General features: G+C 67.1%; 2 protein-coding genes across 5 annotated transcripts; one reads left to right on the forward strand and one right to left on the reverse strand.

Annotated features, from left to right (window-relative positions):
* The first annotated feature begins 1458 nt into the window (after positions 1-1458).
* OPLAH (5-oxoprolinase, ATP-hydrolysing) lies at positions 1459-11858 on the forward strand. Of its 4 annotated transcripts, XM_055545552.1 has the most exons (27): positions 1459-1608; positions 2068-2291; positions 2363-2554; positions 3039-3138; positions 3217-3340; positions 3482-3677; positions 3745-3910; positions 3996-4134; positions 4227-4294; positions 4423-4688; positions 4774-4886; positions 4974-5144; positions 5282-5419; positions 5500-5638; positions 5767-5879; positions 6114-6265; positions 6834-6994; positions 7075-7176; positions 7247-7421; positions 8859-9043; positions 9162-9308; positions 9396-9530; positions 9715-9864; positions 9974-10131; positions 10231-10391; positions 10568-10665; positions 10946-11857. In XM_055545552.1, exons 2-27 carry the CDS (start codon positions 2121-2123, stop codon positions 11090-11092), a joined length of 3867 nt encoding a protein of 1288 aa, XP_055401527.1. In that variant the 5' UTR covers positions 1459-1608; positions 2068-2120; the 3' UTR covers positions 11093-11857. The 4 variants fall into 4 exon arrangements, 3 of the variants coding, with proteins under 3 accessions (XP_055401527.1, XP_055401526.1, XP_055401528.1); XM_055545551.1 differs by lacking the exon at positions 1459-1608 and having other exon boundaries at positions 1768-2291; XR_008701981.1 differs by lacking the exons at positions 1459-1608; positions 10231-10391 and having other exon boundaries at positions 1768-2291; positions 10946-10996.
* Positions 11209-13290, reverse strand: LOC129627273 (sphingomyelin phosphodiesterase 5-like). The gene is made up of 7 exons (XM_055546872.1): positions 12466-13290; positions 12298-12370; positions 11943-12083; positions 11751-11840; positions 11592-11655; positions 11380-11515; positions 11209-11308 (listed from the first exon to the last, which is right to left on the reverse strand). The coding sequence occupies exons 1-7, from the start codon at positions 13288-13290 to the stop codon at positions 11216-11218; spliced, it is 1422 nt and encodes a 473-aa protein (XP_055402847.1). The 3' UTR covers positions 11209-11215.
* Between the last annotated feature and the right edge of the window lie 2126 nt (positions 13291-15416).

Here is a 15416-nt window from a genome sequence, read left to right on the forward strand (position 1 = left end):
GCTCGGAACTGCTGGGTGCTGGCTCTGAAGCCCCGGAATGTGGCTGCGGTGGGGGGTAGGGAGCCGCTGACCTCACAATGGCAGGGTCCGCTGCCCCCTGGCCAGCCTGCCTGCCGCCAGCAGCTGCTGCCCACCACTGCCGGGCATGTCGCTCCTCAGCAGCTACGAGGGCCTGCGGCAGGAGATCCAGCGGCTGGCACAGGAGAACGAGGAGCTGAGGCGGCTGGTGCAGCTCATCCAGGAGAACCAGGAGCTGAAGCTGGTGCTCAGGAACCGGGGCAGCAGCCTGAGCTTCTGTGGCCCCGGGCTCCTGGCTGAGGTGGCTGCCAGTCCCCGGCTCCCCCGGCGCAGAACCATCAAGTTCAAGGATGTGGAGAGAGGTGCACGCCGGGCCGGGGACTCTGCGGGGGCCGCAGGCTCCACCAGTTCAGCCGTGTAGCAAAGTGGGGGCCCCTTGTGTCCCTGGGCCGTGTCCTGTCAGGTGCTGACAGGGGCTTGTGGAGGAAGAAGGGTCTGGAACGGGGGCTCTTTCAGGGGTGCAGCAGAGGTGGGCCAAAGGGAGGGAGCCATGTGGCTGCCCTTCAACCCCCCAACATATGGGGGGACACTGAGGTGGCTAGAGGCCGGTCAGTGGGGAGCCCTGCCGCAGCCAGGGTGCAGCCCGAAGCCTGCGCCCTTAAAGCGGCCCACTTCCCCCTCTCCCCCTGGGATCAGCTTCAAAGGCCAGCAAAGGAGTGCAAAGCCGGGGGTGGGACAGGGGCCAGGGTGTGGATGATGTCCCTACCCTTTTGGCCCCCTGTCTGCCTGATCCCTGGGGTAAGGGGGCCCCCTTCAGCTGCTGCTGCTCTTGGGAAACCACCTATCCCCCACCGTTCCTTTTCTAGAGCCCTTCACAGCTTGAGCCCACCTCAGACCTGGGCAGGCAGCCAGGCAGCTTTCAGTCCACAGAGGAGCACGCCAGGGAGGGGCAGCCGTCCTCCCGGTGGTCACGGGACTGACCTGCTGTCTGGCTACATCAGCACGAGTGCCGCAGGGTCGGCCAGGGAGGGTGGTGTGGAGGGCCCCCTGCCCACAGCGCCTGTGGGGAGTGAAGGCTTTCTCCAGGGTTCGAACTCCTGGCTGCCAGGACCCTCAATTCCAGCCTCCCGCGTCGCTCCCCGACTCCCCCGTCCCCGCAACCGCGGCGCGCTGGGGCGCACTCCGAGGTCGTCTGGGCAGCTTGCTCCCTTCTCCCGAGGCGCCTGGAAGAAGCTTCCCGGGGCGTCCACACCCAGCGAGCTCCGAGCCGGCGGAGGGCCGGGTGGCCGCCGAGCCCAGGTGCCCGCGGGCCGGGCCGCGGGGTGGGGCCGCGCCGGCACAGGGCTGCCTCCGCGGGGATCGGCAAGGAGACGCCCACCGCCCTCCGGCCCAGCTCGGCCCCGCCCCGCCGTACTCGGGATGGCTCGCGGCCGAGGGAGGGGACGGCTCCGGTCCGCCCGATCCTGACGCAACCTGAGAGCCCGGAGCGCCGGGACCGGTCGTGCGGGGGGCGGGTCCCGCTTCCGGGCTGGGGGCGGGCGCGGGCAGGCTGCCGAACGGACGGCGAGCGACCCGGAGCCGACAGGCCAGGTGGGGACCCTCCCCGCTCTTCTCCGCACCCCCTGCCCCCGATCGCCCCCGCCGCGCGCTCCTCCTCGCCTCCCGGCCCCGGCCCCGGCCGGCCGTCTGCGCAGGCTCCGCCCGGTCCCCGTCCCCTCTTGCTCCAAGGTCGAGCCTTCGGGCAGTGGGCCTTCTCTCACCTGCCCCCAACGCAAGTGCTTCTTCCTGCTTAAAGGGTCCAGAAACCCCAGCCCCAGGGGTCCTGCTGCACCTCCTCCTCGGAAAGTTCTGCTCCAGGAGGTCCTGGGTTTCCGCCGCAGCCCTGGGCACTGGAACTGGGGAGTAGGCACAGGGGGCATTAGGCCCAGCCCGGACTTGCCCAGCTCTGGCTCCACCCAGGGCCCCTTCTGGGCCCGGAATCCCGTCCTCTCCCCATCCCAGCTCTGTTCAGGGCTGCCCGCCTATGGATGACCCACTGCTTCTGGCCAGTTCTCCCAGGACTGCCGGCTGAGGAGGCGCTGCTGGACTCCAGCCCCATTACCATGGGTGGCCCGGAGGGGCGCTTCCATTTTGCCATCGACCGTGGAGGCACCTTCACAGATGTCTTTGCCCAGTGCCCAGGGGGGCACGTGAGGGTCCTAAAGCTGCTTTCAGAAGACCCTGCCAACTATGCGGATGCCCCCACTGAGGGCATCCGCCGTGTCCTGGAGCAGGTGGGCAGGGCAGGGTGGCGGGTGGAGGGGTCTCTGGGCCAGAGGCCTGAAGTCTGACCACGTGGTTTCAGGAGGGGGGCGTGCTGCTGCCGCGGGACCGGCCACTGGACACAAGTCGCATCGCCAGCATCCGCATGGGCACCACGGTGGCGACCAATGCGCTGTTGGAACGGCGGGGAGAGCGGGTGGCACTGCTGGTGACGCGTGGGTTCCGAGACCTGCTGCACGTGGGCACCCAGGCCCGCTCGGACCTCTTTGACCTGGTGAGCTCATCCACCTCAGCAGTGGCTGACTCCGCAGAGCACGTTTTCCCTGGGGTGCCTGGGCCCCTCAGGGAGGGCAGTCCTTGGAAGGGTCAGGGCTAGCCCAAGGCCACAGCTGATAGCAGGTTCTGGACACTCATGGTGGGACACTGAGTCCCCCCCAGCCCTGAGTGGCCAAGTGTTGTCCTGGGCCTGTCCTGGACGCTGACCCTCACCCCTCTGCAGGGTTCTGGGATGGAGCAGCTCTGTGAGGGCAGACAGCTGGGAGCACTCAGATGCCTGGGGGCAGAGAGCCACCCCGGGTGGGCCTTCCTGGGGCCACCGAGTCTGACTGTCTCCTGGGACCGTCCCATCTGACTGTGTCTCCTGGGGCTGTGGACTGGCCCGCTGGGACACATTCCCTTGCCTGCATCGCCCCATCCACGCAGGACCCTAGCAAGGACCCTCAGGCCTGGGCCCCCTCTGAGCCTCTGCCCGCCCTCAGGCCGTGCCCATGCCCGAGACGCTGTACGAGGAGGTGCTGGAAGTGGACGAACGGGTGGTGCTCTATCGAGGGGAGCCGGGTGCTGGGACACCTGTGAAAGGTACGGCGCTGCCAAGTGCTGGGGGCGGGGCAGCAGGCACTGACAGCCTTTGACCCCGACCCCGCGGCTTCCCCGAAGGCTGCACAGGGGACCTACTGGAAGTGCAGCAGCCTGTGGACCTGGGGGGCCTGCGAGGGAAGCTGGAAGGGCTCCTGTCCCGGGGCATCCGCAGCTTGGCTGTGGTGCTCATGCACTCGTACACGTGAGTGGGCTGTGGTGGGGCGGGGACGCGGGGCGGGGGCAGGGGGCCGGGCCGGCGTGCGGGGCGCGGCGGAGCTGGACGGGCATGCGGCATGCGGGCCGGCAGGCGGGGTTGGGTCTCAGTGGCGCTCGGTCCTCCTAGGTGGGCCCAGCACGAGCAGCAGGTGGGAGCCCTGGCCCGGGAACTGGGCTTCACGCATGTGTCGCTGTCCTCGGAGGCCATGCCCATGGTGCGCATTGTGCCCCGGGGGCACACGGCCTGTGCCGACGCCTACCTCACGCCCACCATCCAGCGCTACGTGCAGGGCTTCCGCCGTGGCTTCCAGGGTCAGCTCAAGGTGAGACCCCCTCCCTGCCCGCCCCTGGCCCGCCCCACCCCGCCCCTCACCGCCAGCCTGCCCACAGGACGTGCAGGTGCTGTTCATGCGCTCCGACGGTGGGCTGGCGCCCATGGACTCCTTCAGCGGCTCCCGCGCTGTGCTCTCCGGCCCTGCTGGGGGCGTGGTTGGTTACTCAGCCACCACCTACCGAGTGGAGGGCGGCCAGCCAGTCATCGGCTTTGACATGGGAGGTATGAGGGCCCGAGGGTGGGGTCCGGGGGCCTCAGTTGCTGGGCTGGGCAGCATCTGGGTCTCCTTGCTCCCCACCCCCACCAGGCACGTCTACCGACGTGAGCCGCTATGCTGGCGAGTTTGAGCATGTTTTCGAGGCCAGCACGGCTGGTGTCACCCTCCAGGCCCCCCAGCTGGATATCAACACGGTGGCAGCGGGTGGGGGCTCCCGCCTCTTCTTCAGGTCAGCACCATCCCGCACCTGTGCGGGGACCCCCAGCCCCACCTCCTAACCCGCCTCCCAACCAGCCTCCAATGCCAGTCCCCTCTCCAAAGGTCGGGCCTCTTCGTGGTGGGGCCAGAGTCTGCGGGAGCCCACCCCGGCCCCGCCTGCTACCGAAAAGGTAAACGCTGGCATGCTCTCCCTGAGACCCTTCCAGCACAGCCCAGCCCCTCCCCCAGCCCCACCCCCACTGGCCACGCCTGGCGCCCACCTACAGCCCCCAGCCCCCACACTGTCCACACCTCCCAGGGGGCCCTGTGACAGTGACGGATGCTAATCTGGTCCTGGGTCGCCTGCTGCCTGCCTCCTTCCCCTGCATTTTTGGGCCGGGAGAGGACCAGCCACTGTCCCCGGAGGCGTCCCGAAAGGCCCTGGAGGCTGTGGCCACAGAGGTCAACAGCTTCCTGACCAATGGGCCTTACCCGGCCTCCCCGCTGAGCCTGGAGGAGGTGGCCATGGGGTTTGTGCGTGTGGCCAACGAGGCCATGTGTCGGCCCATCCGTGCACTCACGCAGGTACGCCCACCTCTGCCTTTGCCTGTAGGGGGAGTGGGGGGGCCAGGTGGATGTGGGGGCCACTGATCCCCTTCTGGTTCCCCAGGCACGAGGTCATGACCCCTCGGCCCACGTGCTGGCCTGCTTTGGGGGAGCTGGTGGGCAGCATGCTTGTGCCATTGCCCGGGCCCTGGGCATGGACACTGTGCACATTCACAGGTGTGTCTGGGTGCAGTGCATGGGTCCGGGGGAGGGGGCCCACTTTGGGAGACACTGTACCCACCGCTCTGCCTCCTTGTTCTGTAGGCACAGTGGGCTGCTGTCGGCGCTGGGGCTGGCCCTGGCCGACGTGGTGCATGAGGCGCAGGAGCCCTGCTCCCTGCCATATACTCCCGAGACCTTTGCGCAGCTGGACCAGAGGCTGGGCCACCTGGAGGAGCAGTGTGTGGAGGCCCTGCGGGCCCAGGGCTTCCCCAGGTGGGGCTCTGGGGGCTACCAGGCCACCTCACTTGGGGTCCCGTCAGCTGCAGTCGGGGAGGGCCGGGCTCTGAGAGCTGCAGGAGGCGCCCCCGCCTGGACCCCTGTGCGAGCACCCCCACCTGCCACCATCACAGGTCCCAGATCAGCACCGAGAGCTTCCTGCACCTGCGCTACCAGGGCACGGACTGCGCCTTGATGGTGTCTGCCCACCAGCACCCAGCCAGTGCCCGCTCACCCCGAGCTGGTGACTTTGGGGCAGCCTTTGTGGAGAGGTATGTGATCTCCGCCTCCCAGGAGACCGGGCGCATGGGTTGGCCTGGCTGCCGCCCCTGACAGTCCCCTCGGGATGCAGGTACATGAGGGAGTTCGGCTTCATTATTCCCGAGCGGCCGGTGGTGGTGGATGACGTGCGGGTCAGGGGCACCGGCAGCAGCAGCCTTCGCCTCGAGGACGTCCCAAAAGCCCATAGTGGGCCTCCCCGGGTAGATAAGGTTAGTGATCCTACCTGTGCCCACCCACTCACCCACCCACAGCCACTGGGACACGAGGACAGGAGTGGAGGGGGAGACTCAGGGAGAGCTCTGGGCCTGGAACCCTGCTCACACCACACCCTCCTCAGATGACCCAGTGCTACTTTGAGGGGGGCTACCAGGAGACCCCTGTGTACCTGTTGGGAGAGCTGGGCTGTGGGCACAAGCTTCAGGGGCCCTGCCTCATCATTGACAGCAACAGGTGGGCTGAGGCCTGGCCGGGGTGGGGGTGTGTGGGGTGAGGCCCAGGGTGAACTGTGGGGCCCTGGCGGGTGGGAGGGTGGGGTGGGGTGGTCCTCTGGCTCCAGCTGCAGGAGTCTGGAGGACTCTGGGGTCCCTTCACGGTTGGGATGTTCCTTGGCCTGGGTATGTGGGGACCCTGGTTGGGTGGGGGTCTGGCCTGGCTTCTCCAGCCCCTCTGCTCCCCTGCCCCCAGTACCATCCTGGTGGAGCCAGGCTGCCAGGCAGAGGTGACTGAGACTGGGGACATCCGCATCTCTGTGGGGGCTGAGACAGCCAGCGTGGTGGGCACACAGCTTGACCCCATCCACCTTTCCATCTTCTCCCACCGCTTCATGAGCATCGCTGGTGAGTGGCTGCACAGTCCTGCTCTTTCACCTGCTCCCTGCGGTGCAGGGTGGGGGTCTGCACGCTGGGCAGTGTGTGCTGGGGTGCCTGGCAGGGGTATGCAGGGAGAAAGTGCAATCGGGGGAAGGGCAGAAGCAGAGCCTCTGAGCAGTGGGGCAGGCAGTGTGGCCCCAGCCCTGGGATGGACCTGCTGCACCTGCAGGTCTGGGGCAGGGGGGTGCTTTTGCCCTCCCAGCACCATGTGATCTGGGCTCTGCACAGGGTACCCAGGCTCAGGGTCAGGCTAGGTGCTTGCTGGGGCCACTAACATTGGGTTCTTACTGCAGGAGGCAGGGCGTGGGGTTGATGGGGGCACCGGGCAGGGCTGAGAAGGGAAGGGCTGCCCTTGGCACGAGCAAGATGTCTGGCCACGTCCTCACGTGTCTAGGTAGACCGTCACCGTCACCCGCTTCGGGTCCGGGGTCTGGGACTCAGAGGCCTTGAAGGCGGTGGGCCCTGCCCCTCTGTACCCAGGCCGGGCTGTGGGCAGCACGGGGCCAGCGGGCATCTGGTCACTATGTGCCCCCAGAGCAGATGGGCCGCATCCTGCAGCGCACGGCCATCTCCACCAACATCAAGGAGCGTCTGGACTTCTCCTGTGCCCTCTTTGGGCCCGACGGGGGGCTGGTCTCCAACGCCCCTCACATCCCTGTGCACCTGGGTGCCATGCAGGAGACGGTGCAGTTCCAGGTTCGGGAGGCCCCTTCCCCTGACCCCCCTACCCCTCAGCCCTGCCCCCTCCCCACTCTGCCCCTGTCTCTTGGCTTCAGATTCAGCAGTTGGGGGCTGATCTCCACCCCGGCGACGTGCTGCTGAGCAACCACCCCAGCGCGGGGGGCAGCCACCTGCCAGACCTGACTGTCATCACACCGGTGAGGGGCACTGCCCAGGGACCCGTGGAGGAGGGCCACCGGTGCCACTGACCGTTGTTCTCACCCCTAGGTGTTTTGGCCGGGTCAGACACGGCCTGTGTTCTATGTGGCCAGCCGTGGGCACCATGCAGACATTGGGGGCATCACACCAGGCTCCATGCCCCCCCACTCCACCAGCCTGCAGCAGGAGGGCGCGGTCTTCCTGTCCTTTAAACTTGTGCAGGGGGGAGTCTTCCAGGAAGAGGGTGAGTGGCACTGGGCTGGTGTATCTGGCTGCTTCCTGCCTGCCCTCCCCCCAGGCCAGCCTCCAGGCTGGGTGAGCCAGGCAGTGACCCCGCAGAGTGGTTGCACAGTATCTCTCAGAGATAATCAGAGGCGCTGAGCTAAGTTGTGCCTGGGCCCAGGGAGGCCTCAGTGGTTTGGGGGTGGGTTGTTGGCCAGGACACCCAAGGGTGCAGGAGAGGGAGAAGCCTAATTCAAGGTGGGCAGCTGCTTCTGTTTGTAATTCATGCACTGTTTGCATTGGGTCTGGGGGCTGCAGACAAACAGGGGTGCCAGAGGCTACAGGCTCCTGGAGAGCTTCCATGGGCCTGGGTCAGGGCAGTGGGTGGCGGGGCAGCTGTGAAGGGCTTCAGCTGGGCCCGAGCTGGTCTGCTGGAGGGTCTGAGGATGGCCTGTAGGCCAGGCGGGGGGTGGGGTGGGGTGAGGGCTCTACCTGCCCTGGGGGATGCTGAGCCTCGAGCTGGGGACAAGGGTGAAGGTGGTCTGGAGGTCAGGGTTGGTGTCTGGTGGGATTTGGGCATGGGGGAGGGAATGAAGTTTGGACAGCTGTAGGACGGAGGTTCTGGCTCTGTGGTTGTTGAGGAGGTGGGGCAGCAGCTTTGGTGGGACCTGGGGGCAGGACGGCCAGTGTGAGGCTGACAGGGGTGAGACCCCTGGGGGCATCTCAGAGTGAGAACAGGTGATGGGTGACCAGACCATGTGCTGCTGTGGGTGTGAGGACACAGATAAAGGGGCCGAGGCCTGGCTGCTGCCTTGGTCAGTGTGGGGTGGGGGCAGAGGGAAGGGTCCCCTGAGGGACATGAGCAGGCAGAGGACCCGGTGGCCAGGGAGCCTCAGAGAGGATCCTGACCCAGACTCAGGAGAGGCGCTTTCCCAAGGCACGGAGTGGTCCTTGGGGTCGAACCTGTACTGCTTGCCATGGGTGGAGGCTTTGTCCTGGTCTGCTGGGGCCAGGGATGGGGGGACAGACAGCCATGCTGATGCTCTTTCAAAGTGATTGGCCGTGGCCGCGAGTGGTAGGCCCTGGTGGCGGGGGATTAGGTAAGGGAAGTGGTTTTTCCTCTTGGCGGGAGGCCCAGAAAAGGCTGGAGAGTGGGCCAGTGGGGAGGTAGGGCAGGAGGAATGGAGGTGGTGGGGAGAGTTTGCTTGGGGAACCTGCCCCTGCCCCTGCCCCTACCTCCAGCCCATGTGTGGTCACAGCAAAGCTACCTGTCTATTCTAGGGTGCCCTGGGGGACTGGGGTGTGATGAGAAGGTTCAGCGGATGGGGAAAGAGTTAGCAGAGTAGTAGGGAGCCAGTGCTGGGCCAACACGTGGAGCCTGCAGTGCCCCCGCAGAGGAGCAGAGCACCAGGTGGCCCTGGGACTCCCAGGTGGCTCAGTGGTGGTCCCATCTATTTAGCGGTGACTGAAGCCCTGCGGGCGCCAGGCAAGATTCCAGGCTGCAGTGGGACACGGAACCTGCACGACAACCTGTCGGATCTGCGCGCCCAGGTGGCGGCCAACCAGAAGGGCATCCAGCTGGTGGGCGAGCTCATCGGGCAGTACGGCCTGGACGTGGTACAGGCCTACATGGGCCACATTCAGGTGGGCTGGGGGCAGCAGGGCAGGCAGCTCTGTACTCGCCCCCAGGCGGGTGTGCAGAGGAGGAAGGGGCACCTGGCCCACCTGGAAGGGACATGGCTGATGCTGAACTCCCCACCAGGCAAACGCGGAGCTCGCTGTGAGGGACATGCTCCGGGCCTTTGGAACTGCCCGGCAGGCCCGGGGCCTGCCCCTGGAGGTGTCTGCAGAGGACCACATGGACGACGGCTCCCCTATCCGACTCCGAGTGCAGATCAACATGAGTCAGGTCAGTCTTGGGAGGGGGTGGGTACCTCCTCGGGCATCACAGGCACACCTGCCGGGCTGCTGACCTCTCCCCAACTCTGGTGGGCAGGGTAGCGCGGTGTTTGATTTCAGCGGCTCAGGGCCGGAGGTGTTCGGCAACCTCAACGCGCCGCGGGCCATCACGCTGTCTGCGCTCATCTACTGTCTTCGCTGTCTGGTCGGCCGCGACATTCCACTCAACCAGGTGCGCGGGGCTGTGCTGTGTGCAGGGCAGCGGCTCCATCCCAAGCCAGGGTCACCCTCAGTGACCGGGCGAGGTCAGCTCAAGGTCGGCTAGATCTTAGGGAGCAGGTGGTGTACCTCCCTCCACACACACCCCCGCACCCCCCCCACCCCCCGCCTTGTTGACAGCCGCCCTCTGCCCTCAGGGCTGCCTGGCTCCGGTGCGCGTGGTGATTCCTAAAGGCTCCATCCTAGACCCTTCCCCCGATGCGGCCGTGGTGGGCGGCAACGTGCTCACGTCGCAGCGCGTGGTGGACGTCATCCTGGGGGCCTTCGGGGCCTGCGCAGCTTCCCAGGTGCGGTGGGCCCAGGGGACGCTCTGTGTGGCCAGAGGCGGGGAAGGGCTGCGGGCGGCAGGGAGGGGCTGCACTCGGAGCCAGCGCAGCGACCCCTTTCCCCTGCCAGGGCTGCATGAACAACGTGACCTTGGGCAACGCCCACATGGGCTACTACGAGACGGTGGCGGGCGGCGCGGGCGCGGGCCCGGGTTGGCACGGGCGCAGCGGCGTGCACAGCCACATGACCAACACGCGCATCACCGACCCCGAGATCCTGGAGAGCAGGTGACGGCTCGGGGTGGGGCGGGGGGTGCGGCGGGGCTGGGCAGTGGGGCCGGGCGGCGCGGGGGCGGGGCCGGCTGGGCTGAGCCCGGGACCGTGCAGGTACCCGGTTATCCTGCGCCGCTTCGAGCTAAGGCTGGGGTCCGGGGGTCGCGGCCGCTTCCGGGGCGGCGACGGCATTATCCGTGAGCTGCTTTTCCGCGAGGAGGCGCTGCTTTCCGTGCTGACCGAGCGCCGCGCCTTCCAGCCGTATGGCCTGATGGGTAAGTGGTTCCCTCCCTCTCCCCCCCTCCCCGCCCAGCCCCCATCGCCACGGGGAGTCTGTTCCCCACCCACCTCCTGTCCCATCTGTCCTCCTGTTTCCCCACTAAACACCCCCCCTCCCCCATCTCTCACTTCCTTGCCTCCTGGGCCACTCCCACCTTGCTTCTTTCTGCAGGGGGTGAGCCTGGTGCCCGAGGCCTAAACCTACTCATCCGGAAGGACGGCCGGACAGTGAACCTGGGTGGGAAGACCTCGGTGCCCGTGTACCCTGGGGTAAGGACTGCGGCCTGGCCTGTCCCATCCTCACTCCCCTACCCGCAGTGGCCCTCATCCCACAGAGGGTGAATGGAATTGCGGAGATAAGCGGAGACCGAGTTTAATTTGGCTCCTGCAAGAATTGGGGGCCAAAAAAAAAAAAAAGAATAGGAGGCCGAGGACCCGGTCTCCTCGGTCCAAGCTGGTCGATATGGACACGCTGCCCCGTGGGGATGGGCCTGCAGCGGGAGGCAGGGCAGCGCCTGGCCCAGGCTGATCCTGCCCCTCTGCTCCACAGGACGTGTTCTGTCTCCACACACCAGGCGGTGGGGGCTACGGGGACCCGGAGGACCCCGCCCCACTGCCAGGTTCGCCCTTGCAGCCCCTAGCCTTCCCGGAGCGGGGCAGCGTGTATGAGTACCGCAGGGCCCAGGAGGCTGTGTGAAGGAGGGCCCACACAATAAAGATCCCTCAAGTCGCCGTTTCCCCTGGCGACTGGCCAGGCTCACGTTCTGTGTCATCGTCCGTCTTTCCACCCGTTCTGGCACCTGTCTCCTGCAAGCTGGCCTTAGGAGGACGTGGACACTCGGAGCCGAAGTCCCACGGCCAGGTGGTCTGTGAGCCCGGCCAGGGCAGTGCTGAATGTCACCTGCTCCACCTCCTGGAGGGCGGGAGGCAGGTTGGAGAGTCGCCCCAACGCGGCAGGCCCGCACCCTGAGCTCTGGCACTTACCGGGCTCAGAAGGCCTCCAGGCGCGCTGCGGTAGGTGATGTAGTCCAGGCGCCGGCCCCGCCAGGGCTCAGCTGAGGGGCCTCCACGGGGAGGGCCTGCCAGGTAGCGACGGCGCCCTTTCTTCTGCTCCAGGGCCCTGAGGAGGGGCCGTGTCACCAGGGTAAGGGCAGCCCTCCTTCCCGACCTTGTCTGACCCCCAGGTAGCCACTTACCTACGCAGCATCTCCGGCGAGCAGGCCACGGAGCGGCGGAGCTCGGAGGGTCTCAGCAACGTCCCTGGGATGGGCGGGGAAGGGCATTATCAGTGGGCGTCTCCGCAAAGCCCGCCTGAGGTCCGCCCGCCCCCATCCGGTTGCCCCGCCCCGGCGTACCCAGGGCCCAGGGCTGCTCCCGGCGTGTGCCCAGCCGGCAGGGGTCCCGGAAGCAGCTGAAAAACCGATGCTCCTGCTCCTGCTGGTGGTCTGTGGAGAGGCGACTTTAGGGGTGTGTGTGTATATGAGTGTGTGTGTGTGTGTGTGCGCGCGCGGGCGCGCGCGGGGTTGGGGGGGGGCGGGCTGTCTTACCTAGCGAGCAGTTGTCGAAGTTGAGGTCACCCAGGAGCACGCTGAAGGCCACGGCCTCGTCACTCTGGCGGCTCTCCGCCTCGAACTGCTCGGCCCAGTCCAGGAGCACCGTCAGCTGTTTGCAGCGCAGGAGCCCGTCCTCTGCGGGGCGGGGCGGAGGAGCCGGTGTCCGCATCCTGGACACCCAGCTTCGCCCCCCGCCCCACCCCATCCTGATCCGCTAGCCCACCTAGGGACTCGCGGCGGCTGGGGCAGTGAATAAACTTTGCAAGGAGGGGAGGTGCTGGCCAGGGTGGGGACTCGCCGCCGCCGCCACGCAGAGGGGCCTCCTGCTTACGAACCCGGCAGGGCTCACCGCTGGGCGCGTGCAAGTGTGTGCAGTGCAGGAAGCCCACGACGCGGCGCCCGTCCAGGATGCCCAGCTGCGCCTGCAACACCACGGACCTTGGCGCTCCTTCGCGTGTTCCACTCCAAGCCCCGCCCCTCCCTGGTCCGGGAGCGGCACGGCCTAGGAGACAGGTACCTGCGCGGAAAGTAGTCCCTTGGAGGCCAGAGCATCCTCGCCACGTGCGTGGGGGAAGGACTGGAAGGCGGCGCGCAGCAGCGGATAGCGCGAGGCCAGCAGCAGCCCACTGCCCAGCAACTTGAGGTATAGGCCGGGCTGCAGGCCGAATGTGCCCACGTCGTACAACACCGGGCCCAGATTAGATGCCAGGAGGCTAACCAGGCGTCGCTCTGCGCGAAGATCGAACGCCTCCTGCAGGCACACGAAGTCCAGACTCGCTGGCATGGCGCCTGTCAGCACCCCGCACGGCATCGCCTGCACTGGCGAACCGCAGTCCGTAGCCCCATAGGGCGAACGCCGCAGGCCGGCGAGCAGCACGGCGCCCACAGCCGCCGCCCGCCGCTGCGTGTGCGGCAAGTTGTTGAAGCGCGCCAGCCCGTCCGGGAGCAGGCACAGGTTTGCGCTGAAGAAGCCGAAGCTGCGCGCAGGCTCAGTGCGGGGGCACCAGGGCTCAGGGGGCGCCCAGCACCGCGGAGGAGGCTGGTAGCAGAAGGGGCGGCGCCAGGCCTGCAGCGGCAGCCAGAGCAGTAGCGCCGGGAGAGTTAGGGGCAGGGCCGCGAGCAGCAGCAGCAGCGCGCCCCCGGCGCCTGCGGCGGTTCTCAGCCGGCTCAGCTCGCTCCGGCTCTCGGCAGGTGCCCAGCAGCCCAGCAGCTGGTCCAGGGCCCAGTAGGCCGGGAAAAGCAGTGCGCGGGTCAGGCGATGGAGAGCGTGCAGCACAGGGTGCGGGAAGGGAGAGGGTGGTAGGGCGCAGGGCGTCGGGGGCCAGTCGGGCGGGGATGGCATGGCGCACGAGGCTCCTCGGCAGTGGGAGTCTCCGACGACTCATTGGCTTCCAGCGTGCGAGTCGATCCGTGCGTTCGTCCGCGGGAGCTGCAGGGGAGTCGCAGGGGTCAAGGCCACGTGGCACAGCTTGTGCGCGGGGTCGGGAAGGCGCTGTGCCCCGCGAGCTTGGGGGTGCGGACGCTGGCGGAGCCGCCCGGGAAACCGCCCTCTGCGCACTGGCGCGGAGTCTCTGCGGCGGTTGGAGAGAACCAAAAGGAAAGCAGAAGGGACCCTGGTCCCGCCCCAGAAGCCCCTCGCCCCGCCCTCCCCTGAAAGCCTTAAGGAGAACCCGCAGACTGCGCGGACCAGCGCAGCTCCTGGGTGCAGCCCACACCCAGCGGAGGCCTACACTTTTCCCGTGTCCGGCTGCCGGACGGAGTGCGACGCGCGCTGCGTCCAGCTCTCTGCCTCTTCCCGCCAGTCAGGGTGAAGTGGCCCTTCGCTCCTGCTGCCCAGACTGCGGCATATACCCCACCCCGACCTGTGCCCCGGTTCGTGACGTCTAGCACCTGAGTACGAAGACACACCCGTAGATGAGGGGCGGACTCGAGCAGCCTAACCAGCCGCCAGCTCTGCGCCGGCTTTGTAGGCCTACCACGAGAAACTTCCAGTCTGGGGGAAGGACCGTTGGTTCGGCTCTGCGCGGCCGGCCTGGCCCTCCGGGGCACGCGAGCCAGATGGGAGCCACTCTGTTGGGTCCCAGGACCGAGCTGCCTGGCCTTGCTCAGGTGCTGCCTTGCCCTCCACTCCCTGGCCCGCATCTTTCTCATTCCAGCTGCGAAGCGGTTCCTAGAGCTCTTACGGTTGGCTCCTAAATTGCCCTGAAGCTTGGGCCAGGGTTGCCCTTCCCGCCTGCAGACACAGAGAAGGGGCTCTGCTCCTCGCACCGCCCCCCACAAATTTTCCAGAAATCCCGATCCCCTTTAGAAATCAAGGTCTGGTTCTGGGTGTGCTCCTTCCTACCGTCTGTCCTGTCGTTTAGCCTTCTCAGCAGACAGAGCTAGGCGCACCTAGGGCTCTCTGCCTGTCTGTATGCAGGGGCCCTCCCTGCCTTTCCCAGGGGTCTGACTTCATCTGCTGAAGTAGGCCTGGGGGAGGGGAGTAAGGCTGCAGAGAGGCAGCAGCTCTGGGGCCAGAGACCCCAGCTCACCCTAACCCCCTCTCCTCTGTACCCTCTTGCTGGTAGCTGACATGAACCCATGCCTGGTGGCTCCTCTGTCCCCTGGTGATCCTCGGGCTGGTGGGCAGCGGTACTCGGGAAGCCTCCTGGCTGGGGTCCGCATCCCCACCACCACCTCTGGCCTCCTCCCCTTCTGCAGGAAGGCCCTCTCCACTCCTCATGCGGGTCCTGAAGGGACAAGCGCCCTGGCCTACACTCAGGGCATCCCGCACTCCCCACCAGCCTTCCCTCTGAGTCTATAGGTTACCTCCCGTGTCCCCTCCTACCCCACCCCACTCCAGCTCTCCTGTTCTGCTCTCCTGTGGCCTGTGCTGCTCAGCTGCACCCCTTCAATAGTGGGGAGCTGCCCTCCCAGCTCTGACTCTCACAGTCTAGTCCCTTCCTGCAGGAGCCTTTGGCCTTGCAGGGCCCCCACCTCCCTGGGCTGCCCAGTGCCCAAGTGTGAGTGAGTCTCTTTCTCCTGGCTCCCGTCCCTTTAATGTCCCTCTGCCCTTGATGAGGGTCCAGAAAACATGTCCCCACCCTCCTTGTCCCTGCCTAGTGCAGAAGGAGGTGCTCCTGTGCCCACAGCCTCCTCCAGAGCCCACTCTGCCTTCTGCTCTGGGCCCAGGCCTCACCCAGCCGCCAGCAGGTGGCCAGGGCTGCGGGCACACCCACACACCCTCTGCCAGCTCGGCTCCTTCTCGCTTCCTGCTCTGGCCACTCCAGGCCTCAGGCCATGTGAGGGGAGATGTGGGGCTTCTGGAACATCCCCTCAGCATGACAGCTGCTGAAATTTGGCCTTGGGGCTCTCTCCGGGGACCCCGAGGGGCAGGAGCCCTCAGAGCAGACAGGACAGAAGGGCCCCAGAGGAGGCGGCACCACCCAGGAGTACCGGCCCGGGCCCAGCGGCCAGCGTCCGAGGGAA

This window comes from Bubalus kerabau, chromosome 14 (genome assembly GCF_029407905.1).
Source record: "Bubalus kerabau isolate K-KA32 ecotype Philippines breed swamp buffalo chromosome 14, PCC_UOA_SB_1v2, whole genome shotgun sequence".
Classification (NCBI taxonomy): domain Eukaryota; kingdom Metazoa; phylum Chordata; class Mammalia; order Artiodactyla; family Bovidae; genus Bubalus; species Bubalus kerabau.

Coding starts and splice junctions, on each gene's coding strand:
- OPLAH (XM_055545551.1), top strand. CDS start 2,046: ATGACCCACTGCTTCTGGCCAGTTCTCCCAGGACTGCCGGCTGAGGAG. Junction 10,392..10,567: donor CCAGCCGTATGGCCTGATGG/GTAAGTGGTTCC, acceptor TTCTTTCTGCAG/GGGGTGAGCCTGGTGCCCGA. Junction 10,666..10,945: donor CGGTGCCCGTGTACCCTGGG/GTAAGGACTGCG, acceptor TCTGCTCCACAG/GACGTGTTCTGTCTCCACAC.
- LOC129627273 (XM_055546872.1), bottom strand. CDS start 13,290: ATGCCATCCCCGCCCGACTGGCCCCCGACGCCCTGCGCCCTACCACCC. Junction 12,084..12,297: donor ACACTTGCACGCGCCCAGCG/GTGAGCCCTGCC, acceptor CCCGCCCCGCAG/AGGACGGGCTCCTGCGCTGC. Junction 11,656..11,750: donor GGAGCAGCCCTGGGCCCTGG/GTACGCCGGGGC, acceptor CGCCCATCCCAG/GGACGTTGCTGAGACCCTCC.